We start from the raw sequence: 17,802 nt of genomic DNA on the forward strand, positions 1-17,802 counted from the left end.
GACGCAGCGAAGGAGGTAGAGGAGGAGAGAGATAAAAGAGCGCGAGTATGAGAACCGAGAACCTCCGAGTTCATATTTGTGCATTACACTCACGTGCAACGATACAATAAGGATTCCTTGGTATCGGGAGATGCATGCCAAGTATATACACGGGGAGCGACGCGACTGGGACTCTCGCTGTATATGCTATCTATGCTGCACGTTGCGTTTGGTGTTGCACTCGGTGACGTTGACACCGAAGAATATATACTTACGGACAAAAACGACATTAGATTCCTTCCGAATCGCCGTAGCGTATCGCGAACTTTGATTCTGGGCACTGAACGATTCAATCATATTTTTGCGAGTCGAAACAGTTGGCATGGAAAAACTCATTGCCTTTGATGTTGAGTTACAACAAACGAGCTCGGTCGAAAAGTTTTTCCTGTCGTTTATTCTTAAACAAACGCACCACGATAAGGTATCAAGCAAATTGAAAATCTCGGAAAGTCACTTGAAAAGCAATCTCGTTGTTTGCCCGGCACCCGATTACGAAAAGAAAATAGCAGCATTCGGCGGAGGCTGAGAGAGTGGAAGGAAGAGACGACTAATCTCTAGGCGTGGAATAACTTTTCCTCGCGCGCAAGCCGAACAGGCAGATTCGCATTAAGATCGATCCTCGGCACAGATACGAAAGTTAGCAGTGCCCGGGTCGCGTCTTGAGTTTCCAGCAACTCTGTACACACACAGCCGGTGAATGCTCGTTTCTATACACGTGTGCGAGGCTTCTAGATATGTGGAATCCTGGGTCACGAATTGCGGGCTAGAAGTTGCTGTCTCTTCTCTCTGAATTGCATTAAGAAGCTTCCCTTGTGCTGGGCAAATCTGATTCCCCGTTTCGCGAACAATTCTGCGGCCGTGCAATTAGCATGCCCTTTGTATGGGGCTCATTAATGAGTGGGATTGTTATCACTGCTGTTTGTAACGTGGCTCCGAGCAGATGACTCCTGAATTGAAAGAGCTTCGATTATTTCTACGCAACGAAAATCCACTTGAAATTGAGTTTCGCTACTCCGATGCCCTCGATTTTCGGTCCGCAAGCCAACGCGAGAGCCATCCCCATTCATTTTCATCACTTTCCTATGACACCTTTAAGAATCACTGTTCAATGCGAACGTCCCATCACGATCGGAAAGATAATCTTGGAGTATGCGCAACAAAAAAGGCTTGGGCATTATATAACCAGGACAAATCAACGTCTGCATCGCAACAAGCCACGTGGCCAGCGGGTGGATAGGAGAGCCTCACTTCTGTATGCATCTGGCGAATATGGTCGCCAAACGCCTCGAGCTCTGTGTACCTGACACGGAATTTCGAAATAAATGTACGCGTATGCGTGTGCGATCGTTAACACCTCTGGTACATGGCTAATTGTTATGAAAAACGCGCACGAAAAATGCCGGAGAGATCGAAATCTCAGGGATTTTAAGCTGCGAATGAATAACTGTGAATATCGAAAGCTGGGCCGATATCGAAGCGGGAAAAACAAGACGACTGTGTCAAATTTCAAAGGACTTAAAAGAAATTCTGAAAGACTAAGAGCGCCAGAAAATGATTCAGGAATCACGACGATATCTGAGCAATAAAAAATGTAGGAGTTTTTCCTCTTCCTCGAAAAGGAGGCAAAGATACGACGAGAGTAAACACGACACAGCAGCGTCTGTTGGAACTTGGGAGTATTAGCTGAGCACGTGGTTCGTTTGCTGCTCCATTTCTACGTTTATTCATCTGACTTCTCTATCTCTGGGCCTTTCTCTCTCTCTCTCTCTCTCTCTCTCTCTCTCTCTCTCCCTCGATTCCCCGTTTCCGGAGTTATATATACCTTTATCAATCTCCGTCCGATTGTCATCTCCACCTCCGGGTGTCTTTCCCCCCCTGATCGGCGAAACCGCGTGGCATATGTACGACGAGCCGTGGGCGTAGTTCGCGTTGGGCCAGGGCATGTTTACAAAACTGGCTGCTGCTGCTGCTGCTGCGGACTGCGAGAGAGAGAGTGAAATCGTTGGAAGGTTGGGCGGAGTCGGAGGATACTCGGGAGCTGGAAAGGTGACCGCGAAACTGCTGTGATAACGACTAATCGGCCTGGTTCCAACCGGAGGAGTTACGAATCGCGCGCGGCCGTTGAAAACCGTCTCGAATCCGATTGGTCAGCGTGGGCGGGGCAGCTGCTTTCTCGAACACTCCTACTCGACGTCGCGCTTGCGTTTCCCGCTCTCCTCGTCGCTCCTTTTCGCTCCCTCCCATCGTCCCATCTCCCGTCCCTTTCGAAGCGTCGCTTTCTCTCCGTTTGCCTCCCGCGCGGTAGGGAAGCTTTCGAGGAGCCGTTCCTTCGGTCGGTCCCGTGGATACACGAGTCGAGTCCTCTCCCGATCGTCGCGACATCGTAAAAGCCTGACTCGTACAGAGTCCCCCGTTCTCTAGTCACCCGCACGTACCACGCAGAGACGGACAGATATACCAACAGACTCGACGAACACACCGAAATCCCCGTGAAACCGGCGCGCGTACTCTCCCCGCGTGTCCTCGCGGGCACAACCGCGCTCTCACATTTTCAACTCCATTTCTTCCCTCCTCGTCGACGCGTGCGTGAGTGTGCATGTGTGTGTGTTTCATCGTTGTTCGTTATTTCCGTATTTCGAGATGCGTCCGAGCCCCGTAAGACATTTGCAGCCTGTGCACTCGGACCCGATGACAAATGCGCTTTGACGATAAACCCTCCACCCCGGACATGCAAGCTCGCCAGCCGCGATTTTGACTGAAAAACCAACCCGCTCGCGGCCCCCAGTGTTTGACGTTTCCTCGAGGTTGTTGTCCGTGCGTGTGTCGATCGACCGTTCGTATCGCTCACGTGGACTCGCCGAACGGTCATCGGAGGGTGTCCCAGGACGAGTGCGCTCGTGTCTCCGGTACGATGACCATTTCCGAATTCTACTCCGAGGTGCTTTTTCGCGTGACGGTGAAAGTGCGGAATACACAGGTGCGCGCTTATCAGTGAAGAGTGGACATCAGCCTTGTTTAGAGATAATAATAACGAGAGAGCGAGAAGCTTCACAAGTGCGAGGGAAAAGAAAATTGAGTTAAGTTTTCGAGGGGCAAGAAATAAAGGAAAATGTTGCCGTATCAAGTGACCATGGACTACGGAGGCTTCCAACGACAAAGTCCGGTCGGCGTTGGTGTCGCCGGGGTCGGTGTTGGCGGACCACATCAAGGCCCTGCAGGTGCCCTTAACCTCAACCCAGGGTTCGCCCACTCCTGGTTCGTACCGGCGGACTTGTGTGTCCCGTACAAACAGAATCAGGGTTCTCTCCTCGAGCCAGGGCATGTTGTTTCACTTATACTTATTTCAATAATTCTTCAATTATCATTATTCTCGTTGATGTTATTATTATCGTTGTTGTTGTTTATCATTGTTGTTATTATCATTATTCAAAGACGAGGTGTGATAAGTTCTGGGAGACTCGACACCATGTTTTATTCACGTTCGAAGCCAACTCAGAAATCGTCGACTTCCATAGACTGTCTCAGACCGCTGTATTATCATAGCGAATCGGGCGGAGCCACTTTTGTTGGAGACTTTAATGCTATTCACGCGTTCTCGCGCGAATGACACTCGATATAGACCCTCGTTATTGCCTGACGCACGTGCGACTTTTCTGGACTGCATTCCTCTCGTTAAATTACACTTCTGTGTACGTAGATCAACAGACGGAAGACGGAGAGCCGCAAATTGAGAATCGAGGCATTTGAGACTCGGTTCTGATTGAAGCTTACGGTTGTCTCGTATTCCGATGCTTCAGTAGCGTCATTTCATTGTTCGATGTTGGGTGACCGTGGAATTGGAATTTCTCGAATGGAACTGACGACGAGGAACTCGATTATGCGTTTCCACTGAATACGTTTTTTATAATCGTAATCGTCGAATCCATCTTCGCTTCTACTCGACTGCTATTACATCCGCGAAATATTGTCGTTTGCATTGTTCGCAAATGGCCTCCTCCATGAAAATGTAATAATTTTTTTGACGAGGGGACTTTTAACTCCGTATGCGTTATTGCGCTATAGCCAACCGAGAAAGTCAGCTCGTATAATAATCGCGTGTATTTGGAACGGTCCTTGTGAAAGAATTTCGTCACAATATTTTGTCGGATGATAAAAACTCAATGGCCCCCGTTCGACTTTTCGTCGCGCGGAGTCCAGTCGCTCTCGCCGCGCGAGAGTGATAATCACGCACGCTCTCGTTCATGCTCCCGATTTCAAGAGTAGATTAAGATCGCGTCGCACCGGGCCTTCCAGATTCGGTAAAGCCTGGTGAGCTGCGGGGAAACGTGTTTATTGTATGTGTTTTTTTTATTCTTACCAGAGAGTATAGAAAGGGTCAAGCTGAACGAGAAGACTTATGATCCGGTGAAACGGGTTGAGCTCGTGCCGTTGAAACGTCGCTCTCGACGTCCCTCGCACGAAACGCGATTACCTGGAATCTGGACGAAACACATGAATGAGTCCTCTCGTTCTCTCTTGGTTCTTTGGTAACGACAAAAAAATGAAAACAAACTTTAACAGATGGACTAGCTTAGATAAAGGTTACTTGTGTGCTCGTGTGCGTGTGTTTATGTACATAAAGAAATTTACGCGCGGGAGGTATCGTGAGTCGTTGGTCCAGTGGGAGCTGAAGATAGTCGCGACGCGCGTCGGCTTACCGCCGCCGGTAGCCGACAGTCTGACAAATCTTTGGTCATTTTAATATGTTTCGCAGATTCTCGTTCGTATTTAAATTCAGTAGGAATAATAAAAATCGTACGTATCCGGAGGAAAGTGCTGGATCTCGAAATCGCGAGGAAACTGAGTTGTAGAGCCTGCCGAAAAAGCAAGCACCGAAATCGTGTTTGAGTAATTGCCTACCGAGTCGAGCTGCTTTTTCGGCGACGATCGAAGGCCGAATTGCCAACGAGGATACAAAGAAATAGCGAAATTGACAAATGCGCATGAGAACGCGAATGCGAATGGGGGGGCAACACATTCGGCGAGACACTTCGTTTTATAACCTGTTGGTACGAGCGTCATTGCGAGCATAAAACGTAGGAAAAAGTATGCGAAAAAGTCACTACGCTCGGTGAAAGGAAAACGAGAAGGAGAGCGAAGGGTGGTTATACACGAGGCCGTCCCCAGAGAGCTCTGTCACGGCGAGTGGATAATGGGGAAAACGGTGATGGGGGCGGGGGTCGGTGTACAGGAGCGGTAAGGGCTGTGAACGCTCCCGCGCGCTCGAGCCGCGAGAAAGATACGTACGACGGGGTGTGAAGAGTTTTTCGCGCAGATGAGTACGTCACGCGACGGCCGTAAAGCCCGATGCGATCACAGGATCGCTGACGCTGACGGGGCAACCCTGGGAGCCGTCAACACCTCTTCCATCAGTACACACACATACGCGGACTCTCTTACTCTTCTTCTCGTATTTTTCTGAGCGTTGAAAAAAGGCTCTCCATCTCTCAAGATGACCGCTCGCAACCTCGTCCCCGGTCCGCTGTTTTCGGGCTTATCTTTCGCCCTCTTATTCCTCTTCTTCTTCCATACACATTTATTCGGATCCCTTTAGCTGGTGCGCTCCCATAGCTTTTTCCACCATTTCGCATCGAGCCATTTACCTTCGCCGTTGTCCATAGCCATCCCGCGATTACGTGACGCCATCACGTTGAATATAGGAGCCAAACGCTCGCCACATCATCGACGAGGAACTAAGAACTGAGAGGAATTCCATGTCATAGAAAAGCAAACTCGTAAAACAACGACGCTGTATAGATATAAAAGAGGCGGCGGATGAGTTTCATCTGCAAAGTGCGCTTCATATTCCTCGCTCAAACTTCAAAGGTTTATAGATAAAGCCTCAGGTGTCGTGTGCCATGGAACAGACGGATTTGGGGAAACGGAACCTGCCTATCTCGCGCCCCACGAAGGATTGTCGCTTGGGATCAGTGACCGCGCCGGGGTGCGCACTATTATTATAATCTCCCATTTACGCGTATGCATGTATGTATCAGGTTGGCTATATATTAAATCTATTGGAAGCAGCCCGATGACGAGACGCGGACTCGAGAAGGTACCGGTAGCGACGACGAGTTACGGCCTCACGTTCCCGGAAGTTTGAACGCCAGAATGTCCGGACGGGAGGTGAAAGGGATGGAGAGAGGAGAGAGAGAGAGAGAGAGAGACGAAGCCACCGAACGTGACCGCCAACCAGTCGGGCAATGTTTCACGTATTATGGCTCCTTTGGCTCGTCCTGTCGGTCATTGATGATACGGCGTCTTCGTCTTGGTATCTCATAAAACTTCCCTCATAACGTACCACACGGACTGGACTCGGTCCAATTCTCATCGGACGTTTGAAAATGAAAAAAATTTGTAGTTCGCAAATAACATGTACTAAAAACCGGGGAATTAAATAAAAATGGTTATTTTATCCGTCGAATGAGAATGATTCTCATGCGATAAAAAGAGGAAAAAGTAATAAACCGTTGTCATCTGCCGTTGAGCACGGTTGCCCAAAAGTTCTCAGGCATCATCGCGGCGCTGCCGCAAGCGCAGAGAGGAAGGAGCAACGCGCCGGGAGGAAAGAACACATCGAGAATCTTAGCACGTAGACTTTGAGCCCTCCCTTATCTACGCGTCATCGGGAGAACCGCGGCGTTCTCGTTCCCCGTCTTCCCCCCGCTGCCTCCCCCGCACCCACCCTCTCGCCTACCGCCCTTTGCGTCTTCTTCCTTTGACTCTTGCCTTACGCCTTGCTCTCCCTCTCTCTCTCTCTTTCTCTACTATTTGCGGGATTCGTCTGACTATTTCTTCATGTGTGTGCTCATGAATGTGTGGCTGTATGCGACAAGAGCTTTAGGTACACCCGTCGCCAGAGCCATGATTTACGCCGGCGGATGTGACCGGACGTGAGTTCTCGTCTCTCCGCGCCTCGACTTTCCACCATGGCATAAAACAAGACAAAACCGCGTAGACTTGACCCTTCCTCGGAAGGTTTACCATCCTTTACGATTCGCGATTCCAATTGTCTACGTTGGACCGCGAAGAGAACGAATGTTTGACCAAATTCCTGAGCCCACGAAACAAGTTGTAGTTAAAAATAAAACAAATTTTCGAGAATATTGTTCAATTGGATTGAAAAAAGATACTTTCTGGAGCGTAAAAAAAAAAGTTAGCGAAATTCTGTCGACTCCAGCCAAGTCCATTCCCATTGAGACTCGTACCAAGTATGTACGAGTATGAACGAAGGGACCCTTTGAGAAGCTTCATTAGGCTCCGTGAGGCGTTATCCTGGTGTCGATACTAACCGGAAATAAGGTCGCCTTTTGTCGATCCCGTCGAGCAGGACGAGTGCCATAAAAAAAGTGGCCAGCACTCCCGATACGCTCGCGGTAAATGCATGGAAATACATTGCGTAATAGCCACTCGAGCCTGGTCAACCGATAGCCCTAATACATCGAGGGTGAAATGGCGAGAGAAAGAGAGTGAGACTCGAAGGACCGGGGGAGTAAGAAAACGTAGAAACTGGAGCTCACCCCGTAACATTAGAAAGAGCATTGTGTATTGTAACGTGGGCGCGAGGACTACGGCCCCCGTGGGACCTTTCGCCAAGGGTTCAGATCGGCGAGATGCCTTTTCGTATGCTCTTTTGCTTTTCGTCCAGCGCTCTGCGTCTTCCAAAACCGACTCGTCAGTTTTGTCGCCCTCGGCTCAACTTTGGGACGTATCGCTCGCACACGCGCCCACATGGGATCCCATGAAAAGGGCTTCCTGAGTACAGGCTCAAAGCCCTCCGCTGCTGATTCGCTTAGCAGCGAATTATGAAACGGTTCGTCTCCTCCCTCGACGCTTTTCTTGGTTTCTCTCCAACTCACGTCTCCGCACCGCGATTTCTCGAGCACCGAATCTCTATGAATACACACACGCGCGCGCGCACACAGCTCGCAACTCCAGACGAAGAAACTCGTATATAAATATACTTGACAATGAAGTAAACTTCAGAGTCGCAGTTTTGGTATTATATACAGATCCGTAATATCTTGCTTGTATGTATATACGGAGTTCTTTGGACGAAGACGAGAAGCGAATGGAAAGGGACGTGCCCTCAGGTGCTGTATGCTCTGCTCCCGTGGTCGCCCCACACGGACGTCCCCGCGCCGCGTCTCCGGTGAGCGCCGAGTGAATCGTTTAATTGAATTAGTCGACGAAGCCACGCTCGCGACATGCATTATAATTTCTAGCGTGCTCTCTCTCTCTCTCTTGCTCTTGGCCCCGTGTGCACCTATCACGGTTATACATCCTGGTATACTCTGGTGTATGGTTATATGTACGTACGTGCGGATGCGCAATTCGAGCAGTTATAAGTCCGCGAGGACTGAGACCTCGAAAAGGCGACGCGAGGTACGCGGAAGCGCGTCCTCCGTCGACTGGATTGATGAGGGATTTTTTATTCATCTGAAAATTTCTATTATAACCGAACAATTACTTACGATGCGACGATTGAGCGAGACTTTTCGACAAATATCTGAATATTACGTTTCATTTGGCCTTCCTGGCGAATCGTCGCCGCGAGTACGTTTATATATTCCTGCACTGAATACAATATGAGGAAAAAGGGTCAAAGGCTTTTGAAGCGTGAAGAAAAAATACACTTCTGAGTGTAAATGCACGAGGCTCCCGGGTCTGATCGACGGGATAAAAGGAGCGAAGAAAACAGCGAGGCACCAGCTGATACGAAAATCGTCAGACTTCGGTATAACCTCGTCATAGTCCGCTACTGAATTATTGATGCCCGGCACTCAACACTCACCACCCCCCTCGAGATGATTCGACCTGAACGGTTCTCCGCTGGCCGACTCACGCACTCGACACGATCCTCCGAGGGCCACCTTCTTTATTTCTCTTTCTGTGCTTCTCCCTCATCGACGGCGAGATACGCGATGACTGTAACACCAATGGAACGTTTTTTCTGTCCGACCTCATCCTCCGTGTCTTCTCCTATTTACGGGCGCATCAACGTTCCTTCAATTCCTCTGAATTTTCCTGTTTTTTCTTCTCTTTCGTACCAGGGAAGTGTTTATCAGTGAAAGGACGTAACTCGAACGATTTCGGGAGCGAAGCCCCGAGGATTACTGCCTTTCGCTCGATAACCGTTGACGTCAGTCTACTATCCGAGATGCTGGCTTCCCGCTCAACATCTCAAACACCCTGTATACGCGTCTGTATTCCCTCGAATGTGTAGCACCGAGCAAGCATCTCTCAGCAGGGCAAGAGTCCCATGAGACTCGGCCCAAAGGCTCCTCTCTGTTCTCGTGTATTCTTTCGCCCCCTCCCCGCGTACACACACGGACCCGAGCCGAGACTCCTGCCGCCCAATTTCAACCAATTTGACCGAAAGTTCGGCTTAATTTTATTTTCACGCGTCTGCAGACGTCTGACGAGCATTCCGTGCGCGCGTGTACGCCCCAAAGCAGCCATCTCTTTTTCTCTCGTGCTCGAAATTCTCGAGAGGAGAATATGTGCTCGTGTGAGAGCGGAGAAACGATACTCTGCACAAAGAGAGAGTAAAGGATACTCTGTACAAGGAGAAAACTCGAAACTGAAAAAACTGCTGCATTTATTCCCATTCTTCTTCTTCTTTTTGCCTTCTACTCCTTCGTGACTTCTCCACTTCCGTCGTTCAACTCCGCAATGAAGGAAGCGCGAGATGCTCTTGGGAAAAGAAAAGCTTCCTCGCTCTTCTACGTATCCAGTGTGCTCGACTCGTATGCACGTGGGCGTTAGAGCTTCCAGGTGCGAGGGTTCACGTGTGTTATTTGTCGCCGCACGGAAAGCCTTTCTCTTTATCTTTGCACAATCAGCACCGGAAGCCTCCGCGACTCTTAATCGCGATCGCCTTTTCCTCTGTCCCATTTTTCTTTCTGTTTTTTATTTGTAATACTCAATGAAATGAAAACGCGGTGATTGGAATTTCTCGAATATACTGTCCGGGGATTCGAGCTTTGGAGGAAAATCCTCGGCCCTCATTCGCAATAGATTTTTGCAAACCGTTCGGAGAATCCGACCAATTTCCCTTTGCCTACGGAAGAATAATTCATTTTCAACTCATTTCGAGCTCCAAGATCATCTTATTTTGCACAGAATCCATTGACCCGGAATCCTCACGCGGTTCCTTAATTTTCACCTAATTCAGGGAGATCTGTTAAGGAAATTGGTTTTCTTCTGTCTCCTGGAGTTTCATAAAAGTGGAAAAAGTGCGTGCGTATGCGAATAACTCCCAGTCAACTCTGCCCCGATTGAAACGTCTCCCTAGAGAGATGCCAGCGAGTTAGAGCGCTGGCCCACTTGCACATCCATGTATAAACAACGGAGCTTGAGGGTTGACTCTCTCCTGGCCTCTGAAAGCGCGTATTTATACGATAAAAAATCTCGGGTAAATCAAGTGTATTTGCGAAGGAACGTTCCGAAAAACTGACTGGCCAGCAGCAGTACAAACACAACCTCTCGGTTCTTGTCGCTTAAAATCCAAAATAAGTGAATGATGTGTCAGCTCAAAATGAATTGGCCACAATGACCTGCGAGAAAATCAGGAACATGAAAATTCCAGTTCTCAGTTTCGATGATGCTTTAAATCTTTTGAGGGCTAGTGAAGTGCTCGAAAAATATGGGAGCTCTGAATTTTTTTTTTTTATCCAGGATTGTTCATTTCGGGATGATTCTCTGCGGTGTAGTTCGTCGACGGACGAGCTGAGGATGTTTTCTGTTTGAGGCAAACATAAAGTAGTTGGTAGTTGGGTCATTGTACCTTTGGGAGTACGAGAGGAAAATTCAGCTGGAATAAAATACATGCAGAGGCGTCTTGCCGGCTGTTCAACATCTTCGACGACAAATTCGAAGGAGCTTGTAACTCTTGTATACGTTCGGTATAGTCGTGGTGAGTGGGAATGGGGAAAGGAACCGGAAAAGTCTTAGGAAAAGGTTAAAACTCTTTACGAGCAACGTCGAAGAATTTGCTCCATGAGAGAATGCGTAAAGATTAGTCGCAGCATCAAACGTTACAGTTTTACGTTCTGAGGAGATTTTGCTCGAGAGCTCAAGGATTTCAGGCAACTTTAACCGCTCTTTATTTCTGGGCTCATTTTACAGTCGTTGAGCGTAAGGAAAGCGAGAAAGGTTTCTCCTTCGCGCCAATAAAAAGCCATCTTGCTTTTTAACCCTCTCGCGACTTAAACGGTCTCGTTTAATCGTCCGAGAAACAGCGTATTATTCGCTCCGCGTATATACGTATACACTTTAGTCTGGTCGCTTAATTCTGTGTTTTTGCAGGATCACCGGCGTTAAGACGCTTTTCCCTCTCATTCCTTGCCTCCCCCTTGCCTTTCCAGAAAGATCGGCCTCGTACCAAGCTCTGCCTTTTCCACGGCGGATGTCTTTTGCTCTCTAACAAACGAAGGGCCCCGCGGTGTGTCGTTTCGCGGTACGTGGCTCCGCGTACTATTCTTCTTCTTACTTTTCCCCATTCTTCCTCCTCTTTTTTCTCATTCTTCGATCAACCCTTCCTTCCTCTCTCGTCTAAGGGTTGCGACGTCGTTTCTCTGCACCACTCGAATTCCCCCTTAAAAACAAGCCCGTCTGTGCGCCCGCTATCCTGAAACCTTCGTTGCCTCATTGGCACACACGATTTTACAACTCGTTCGAAATCTTTTCCCCCGCGAGACGTCGGAACTGATGCAATTCGAATAAAATATATATAATTACTGCATTTTTTCTGTAACGAAATTCGAGACAAACTTCGCTGTTCCAAGACTGTCCCTCCAACGTCAAAAAGCCGGTTTGAAGTTCTGAAAAATGAGAGTATCGGATACCGAAAAACCCGTGAAACGACAGTCTCCGCTCGAAAAGGTCGATGAACCTTCGGCTCGTTCTCCGGATCGCCGGAGTTTAGAAGCGTCGCGCGACGCTCTTCGACGTTACACAGCCCCATGAGCTGAAACGCATGCGGGCTATCCTAGTCCGATTGGACAACGGCGATTCGTCGTTGCACGTATCTCGGTATACGTACGTGCTTATAAAACCGGAAGCGTCGAGCTACTGGTTATTTGATAGAGAGGCAGACAGACAGAGAGTAAGAGAGGGAGAGAGAAGGCTGCGAGGGCGGGAACGAAATCCGCGACGAAGAGGTGCGTTTACTACCGCGGAACGCACGTTCGCGGCTTCGGTAAACATCGCCCCTGATAGCGACTGAATAATGTATGCTATTTAACCGCTCTCTAGCTATGTATATATGGATACGGACTTGGTATCTACGTCTATCGCACTCGGATGTAACGGTCCTCGTCGGGCAATGGAAAATATATGCGTGGGCGACGCGCCCGGCGCTCCAACACGCTCGCGCAATTTCACCGAATCGCCACGCCTCGGCATCTATAGATAACGAGTTTGCGGCTTTAACAATGAACGGGCTGCACCATGCTCGCGATCGTGACATCACCAAAACTCTACATACACATTTGTATGGCGAGCGGCAAAATGGATCGCGTTGATTCCAAATATATTTTAGCTCGATCCAGAAAAGTCGCGCGCGTGAGGAACGAAGAAAACTGGTTCCCTTCGGAGGAGGACTCAAAGGTTTTTCTCGTTCCTGCCTGAATTCGCTCATATACGCGCGGTCTGAAATTTGCACTGCTCATAATTGAAAACTTGTCAACTATCCTACGAGCTCCTGCACGAGAAAAACTTTACATAATGTTTCTTCGTGTCGTTGCAGTTTACTGGAGATGCGGAAAGAGAAGAGCAGAGATGCCGCAAGATCACGCCGGGGTAAAGAAAATTTCGAGTTTTACGAACTTGCGAAAATGCTACCACTCCCAGCTGCCATAACTTCACAACTCGACAAAGCCTCGATCATAAGGCTCACCATATCCTACCTCAAGTTACGAGACTTTTCTGGAAGAGGGGATCCGCCTTGGAACCGGGACCCTCCACCGTGCAATAAAATCGTTCTCAAAGGTAAGATTCCACGCGCTTTGCATACCCTTAAATCCGTGTTTACTGTATTTTATAAACTGCTAAATCCTCTCCACTCCCGTGCGTATGTTGTCCATCCACCGGATTGTCAATGAAATTACAGCCAAGCAGAAATGAACCATCGAAAATAACGTTGACTTCAGCCCCCTGAATCGGCCCCAGCTAAAAATCGAACTTGAAAATAATAAATTGATGTTATCAAACTAAATAACAGAGCTTCCGATCCCCGGAATTTGGGGATACCATTTTTTCAACTTCCACTGCAACGTTTAGATCACTCGAGATTTGTGGATCGAATTTAAAAAATAAAATGAAATATAGTGACGCTTGTCATATATATTCGCTGCTCTATCGATCGTCATCAGCAGGGACGACACGTATTTTCGAAACTTTGCCTCCAACAACTACTCGTTCCCTACAAGGCATTCAAAGTCGACTTACACAGATATATACAAATATGGAATCACACGGATATATAAGTAGACTTTGGATATCTTCCGTATGGATATGTATTATTATATAGAACGAATGAGTATCACTCCGGAGCTCAGCGTGAAATGACTTTCCAAGCACGTAGGCATAACTTTATTGCGAGAGACATGTGACGCTAGATTGCGAGGATATGTAGCGAGAGAAAAGTGCTGTAGTACTCGCGAAGTCGATACGTATAATGCGATGTGACACGATCTCCCCCTCCGCCGATGCCAATTGTCAGGCTCGCGAAGAACCGATTTAACTTGATTTAACTTCCTCAATTATTATTGATTTCTTTGCAATGAAATAAAAATATATGTAACAAAGCGAAACGAGAGCTTGAGGGGCTATTAAAAATAGCCGAGTGCCTGACAAACGGTCGATAAATGTTAATGGGGTAATTCTGGAATTTTTATTCCCCGTCCTTTCGGTAGCTGCTACATAAATACACGTTTTTACGCGCCGTTTAATCGGTGTGCAGCCTCCCGTAGTCGAGCTTCAAGATAATAAAAGAGACGATTAATTGAACGTGTTATGAAAATTTGATTTTACTGGAGCAGGGAATGAAAGAATCTGGGGTTTAACAGGCGTTCGGGAAGTCGCGATTTCTTTACGACGCTCTAAGATTTTGTATTTTTGTTTCGCAAGCATTTTTGAGATGCCAGGATTGCGTTTTTGACGAATTTGTTTATACCTACGGCGCTGCGCGACAAATCATTAACGCAGCTGTATATCAAAGCACGCTCAAGCACTGCGGTTATAAGAGGAAAAGACAATTTGATCCGCGGCTGCTTGCCATCCGCCTTGAATAATAAATGTACCAGTTGTGAGGAGCCTCGCGTACAGCACCGCTGTATTTTCAATCTATCAGGGACAAGAAAAAAGCCGTAATTCTTGGGGAGACAGAAAAGAATTGTGTAGCGTCGCGTACCAGACGTCCGTTCCACGTCGATTTTTCCTTGATCGCACGTACCAACTGTATCGTATGCCTGTGATGCACGGTACACGATGTACGTTAGGTCGCTCTAACGAAATTACCGAATGCGAGAGAGCCCGATGTGTCTTCTGTCTATCGAGACGGTGGCGCGGGCACATAGGAAAACACGAAATGCTCGGATGTACGAAGCGACGGGGAGAGGCGAGGAGAACAATATAAACGTGTACACACGGAAATACGAATGGCAACCGCAATGATAGAATCGAACATACTGACAGAAGGATTTTCTTGATTGTCCCCTGCACATATATATAGCCGTCCGTCAAACCGAGCGAGCTCGAGGATCGCAGAGCTCTTGATAGATCCCACGAAGGACCAAACTGAGTTATCCTTCGAGGGTTGACGGCTCCTACTTGTTTGATGGAATAAACCTTTCGCTTTTATTCCATTCCGTCTCATCCATTATTTTTCAAAGCATTCCCTGTCATTTGAGCATCGACAGAATTCAAACAATGACGCTCGTCCACGTTTTTGTACTTTGCTCCATTTTATCGCTCTCTTAGTATTTTATTGGGGCCCATTCTAAATAACCACGCTCGAAATAACCTGGTAAAATAACCAGCGAACAAAATAACCATCAATAGAATAATCGCGATGAATATACAAAATAACTCTAATATCTCAAAAAAAACAAAAACACACACACGCGTATAAACCTAATCAAACGCATAACTAAAAACCCACACCCACGAACGTACCAATGCGGAGGAAGAAAAATTGCAGGGTGGGTGCTCTCGAGACATCTCGAGATGTTAAACATTGTTAAAAACAATAAACAATAAATTTGTAATGAAGCGTTTTGAATCTAGTTATAAAAATCCCACATAGGGTTTCACATTTATCCGGAATCAACGTTTCAAATGAATATTTCAATTATTCTCCATATTCCAGTGATTACAAACTTAAAAGTCATTTCTAACGAGATTTATTATTCTCGTGGTTATTCTGTCCATGGGTCATATTGTTCATCGTTTTTTTGTTCATGGTTATTTTGAGCGAGGTTACTTCATTTGATCGATTCTTCAATCAAAAGAGTTTTCTGCTCCATCAACTCCCGAAAAATCGCAAGTCTCGTTCTTCGATCGAAAGTCTCGAATGGATAATCGCGTTTTTACATTTTTTCATTGTTTATTCAACTCGGAAAATAACTTCATGCCGACAGACTCGGGTATTAGCTTTCGAAAAAGAAAAAAAAGAAATTTCCAACGTTCCCGAGAACGCAGCTTTCTCCTTACGTCGTTTTCGACGCCTCGTGTTAGTATCGCAGAGAGAACATGCGACGAAACTGTTTTGTTTCAGCGTATGATCGCCCCCGCCTCCTTTATTGCCTACGTGAGCCGAAGTAAAATCGTGTTCTCTGTATACGTATATATTTATGCAACGCCGGTATAATTCGCGATCGAGCGCGCACCCGCGCGCGGCTCAGCCAAAAGCGACGGGAGCGCCATTGGGAATTTCTTATTTTCATAAAGATCAATCGGAATTCTAGAGATCGAATCGTCAGGAGGAAACAGGATTCGAATAATCGTCGAATCGTGCAGGGATGGGAAAGCTCGAGGAACGGTTAACCATGAAAATCCCTCGAGAATCCATGTGGTCAGTCGTGTGTCCGAATTCACAGCCCCGGAGCGAAGCGTATTCAATAGACGTTGATGACGAAATTAGATTATCGCCCTTCCACGCGGTTGTTCATCGTCGATTGGCCCGAAGAATTAGCAGCTTTTTCTCATTTTTATTCACCCGCAAGAATATATTTCATTTACATTTTGACGGTTCCAAAATTTTGAAGAAAAATACGAAAAAACGACCTCTTACTCGAGCTCAACAAAAAAGAATCGCAACATTTCGAATAGCGGCCAGAAACTTCGGAAATTTCATGGATTTGACGCGAACCGAAAATTCGCGTATGCTCGATCAGCCGCGAGACGCTAAACGGCTCACTGGATCGAAGAGAAATTGTGTCTGGCGCTGATCCTCCCTTGATGGATTCGCCGCGCTCATTCTAACCGCCGAGCCTGAGCAGCAACGATTGGAGAAAAAGTCGAGTCAATGCGAAAAATATCGATGACGAAAATCCCAATCCAAAATATGTAAAAAGCAAGAAATCAAAAGGTCAAAATGTGACGTACGAAACATTGCGATCACAATTTGCGATCAACATTTTTCGTCAGGAATTCGAGAACCGTTCGGTGTTTTCGACTCGCGCACCACCGTGAATTCAACCCTCGGCAGGATCTTCGATCTGGCTCAATTCTGCTCGATGGCACACCCATCGTCTGTACTAGACACGTGTCACGTGCTCAGATCGCACAAACGAGATCGCTCTGTCGTGGCATTACAACATCGGCAAGTCCGAATAATTCGATAAACGATTTTTGTACCGATGGCAAAAAAAGTGAAAAGAAAAGTGGCTTGATTTATGAAAAAATCCAATGTGCGAGATCCTTCGTGTATGTTAGGTGGGGAATCTATTGATATGAAAGGCGTTTTATTTCGCCTTGAGGCTTATATAAATTCAGTAGCTGTATTTTGAAAGAGGGAGGACTAGGGTTTCGTGAGGAAACGTTGAGGAAAAGGTGACTCGACGAAAGCCAATAATTTTGGTTCGGTCCAGTCGCGTCGATGCTCGAGGGGTTGCAGGCCGTTTACTTTCTCTCCTTTTTTCTCTTCCATTTCTCCGCGCTGGACCCATATAGAAATCCACCAGCAGCGATCTCTTCTTTCTCCTTCCCCGCACCGAGCAGAAGGTTCATGAAAAAGCGTAAACAGTACGAGGATGAGGGCTGCTTGTTGGACCAACGATAGATTGTACTCTGCGATACTCTTATAAACTCGCGAGTGACCACGCAACCGGCTAGAGATCTTTCCGGATACATAGTAATGGAGAATTGTCGCCAATAATCGAACTGATAACATCGAACAATATCTTTCGTCCACGGTCGAGTGCTGGCGTCTCCTGAGAGAGAATATCTAGTATCAGCGTGAATTAACTTTTAGTCTGAAACAAGACTGTTAAGAAAGATACTCTTTTGGGCAATTTCAGAAATCGTTGGAGCACGAACCATCAAAATAGTTCTCAATTGTCCCCTGGGATTGACTGTGAGCATTCCGGAGTCTCGAGAAGACACAATTTTGCAGTGCTACAAAAGCAGAATTAAATTCCAGCGTCTCATTGACACCGATCGAGTCTGAAATGGAACTCTCTAAAAAATAGTTTTTCATCCCACGAGAGGTTCGTCCAA

General features: G+C 47.2%; 1 protein-coding gene across 3 annotated transcripts in view; it reads left to right on the forward strand.

The window, feature by feature from the left end:
- Window positions 1-17,802, forward strand: part of trh (trachealess) — a 159,943-nt gene that overhangs the window by 115,005 nt on the left and 27,136 nt on the right. The window contains exons 1-2 of one of the 3 annotated variants that reach the window (XM_043412843.1): window positions 2,481-3,357; window positions 12,830-13,071. In XM_043412843.1, the coding sequence (XP_043268778.1) occupies window positions 3,149-3,357; window positions 12,830-13,071 (451 nt within the window). In that variant the 5' untranslated portion in view covers window positions 2,481-3,148. Of the gene's footprint in view, window positions 1-2,480; window positions 3,358-12,600; window positions 12,691-12,829; window positions 13,072-17,802 lie in introns of those variants that run through there. The other 2 variants (XM_043412844.1, XM_043412842.1) reach the window with 2 other exon arrangements.

Source organism: Venturia canescens, chromosome 2 (assembly GCF_019457755.1).
Source record: "Venturia canescens isolate UGA chromosome 2, ASM1945775v1, whole genome shotgun sequence".
Taxonomy (NCBI): domain Eukaryota; kingdom Metazoa; phylum Arthropoda; class Insecta; order Hymenoptera; family Ichneumonidae; genus Venturia; species Venturia canescens.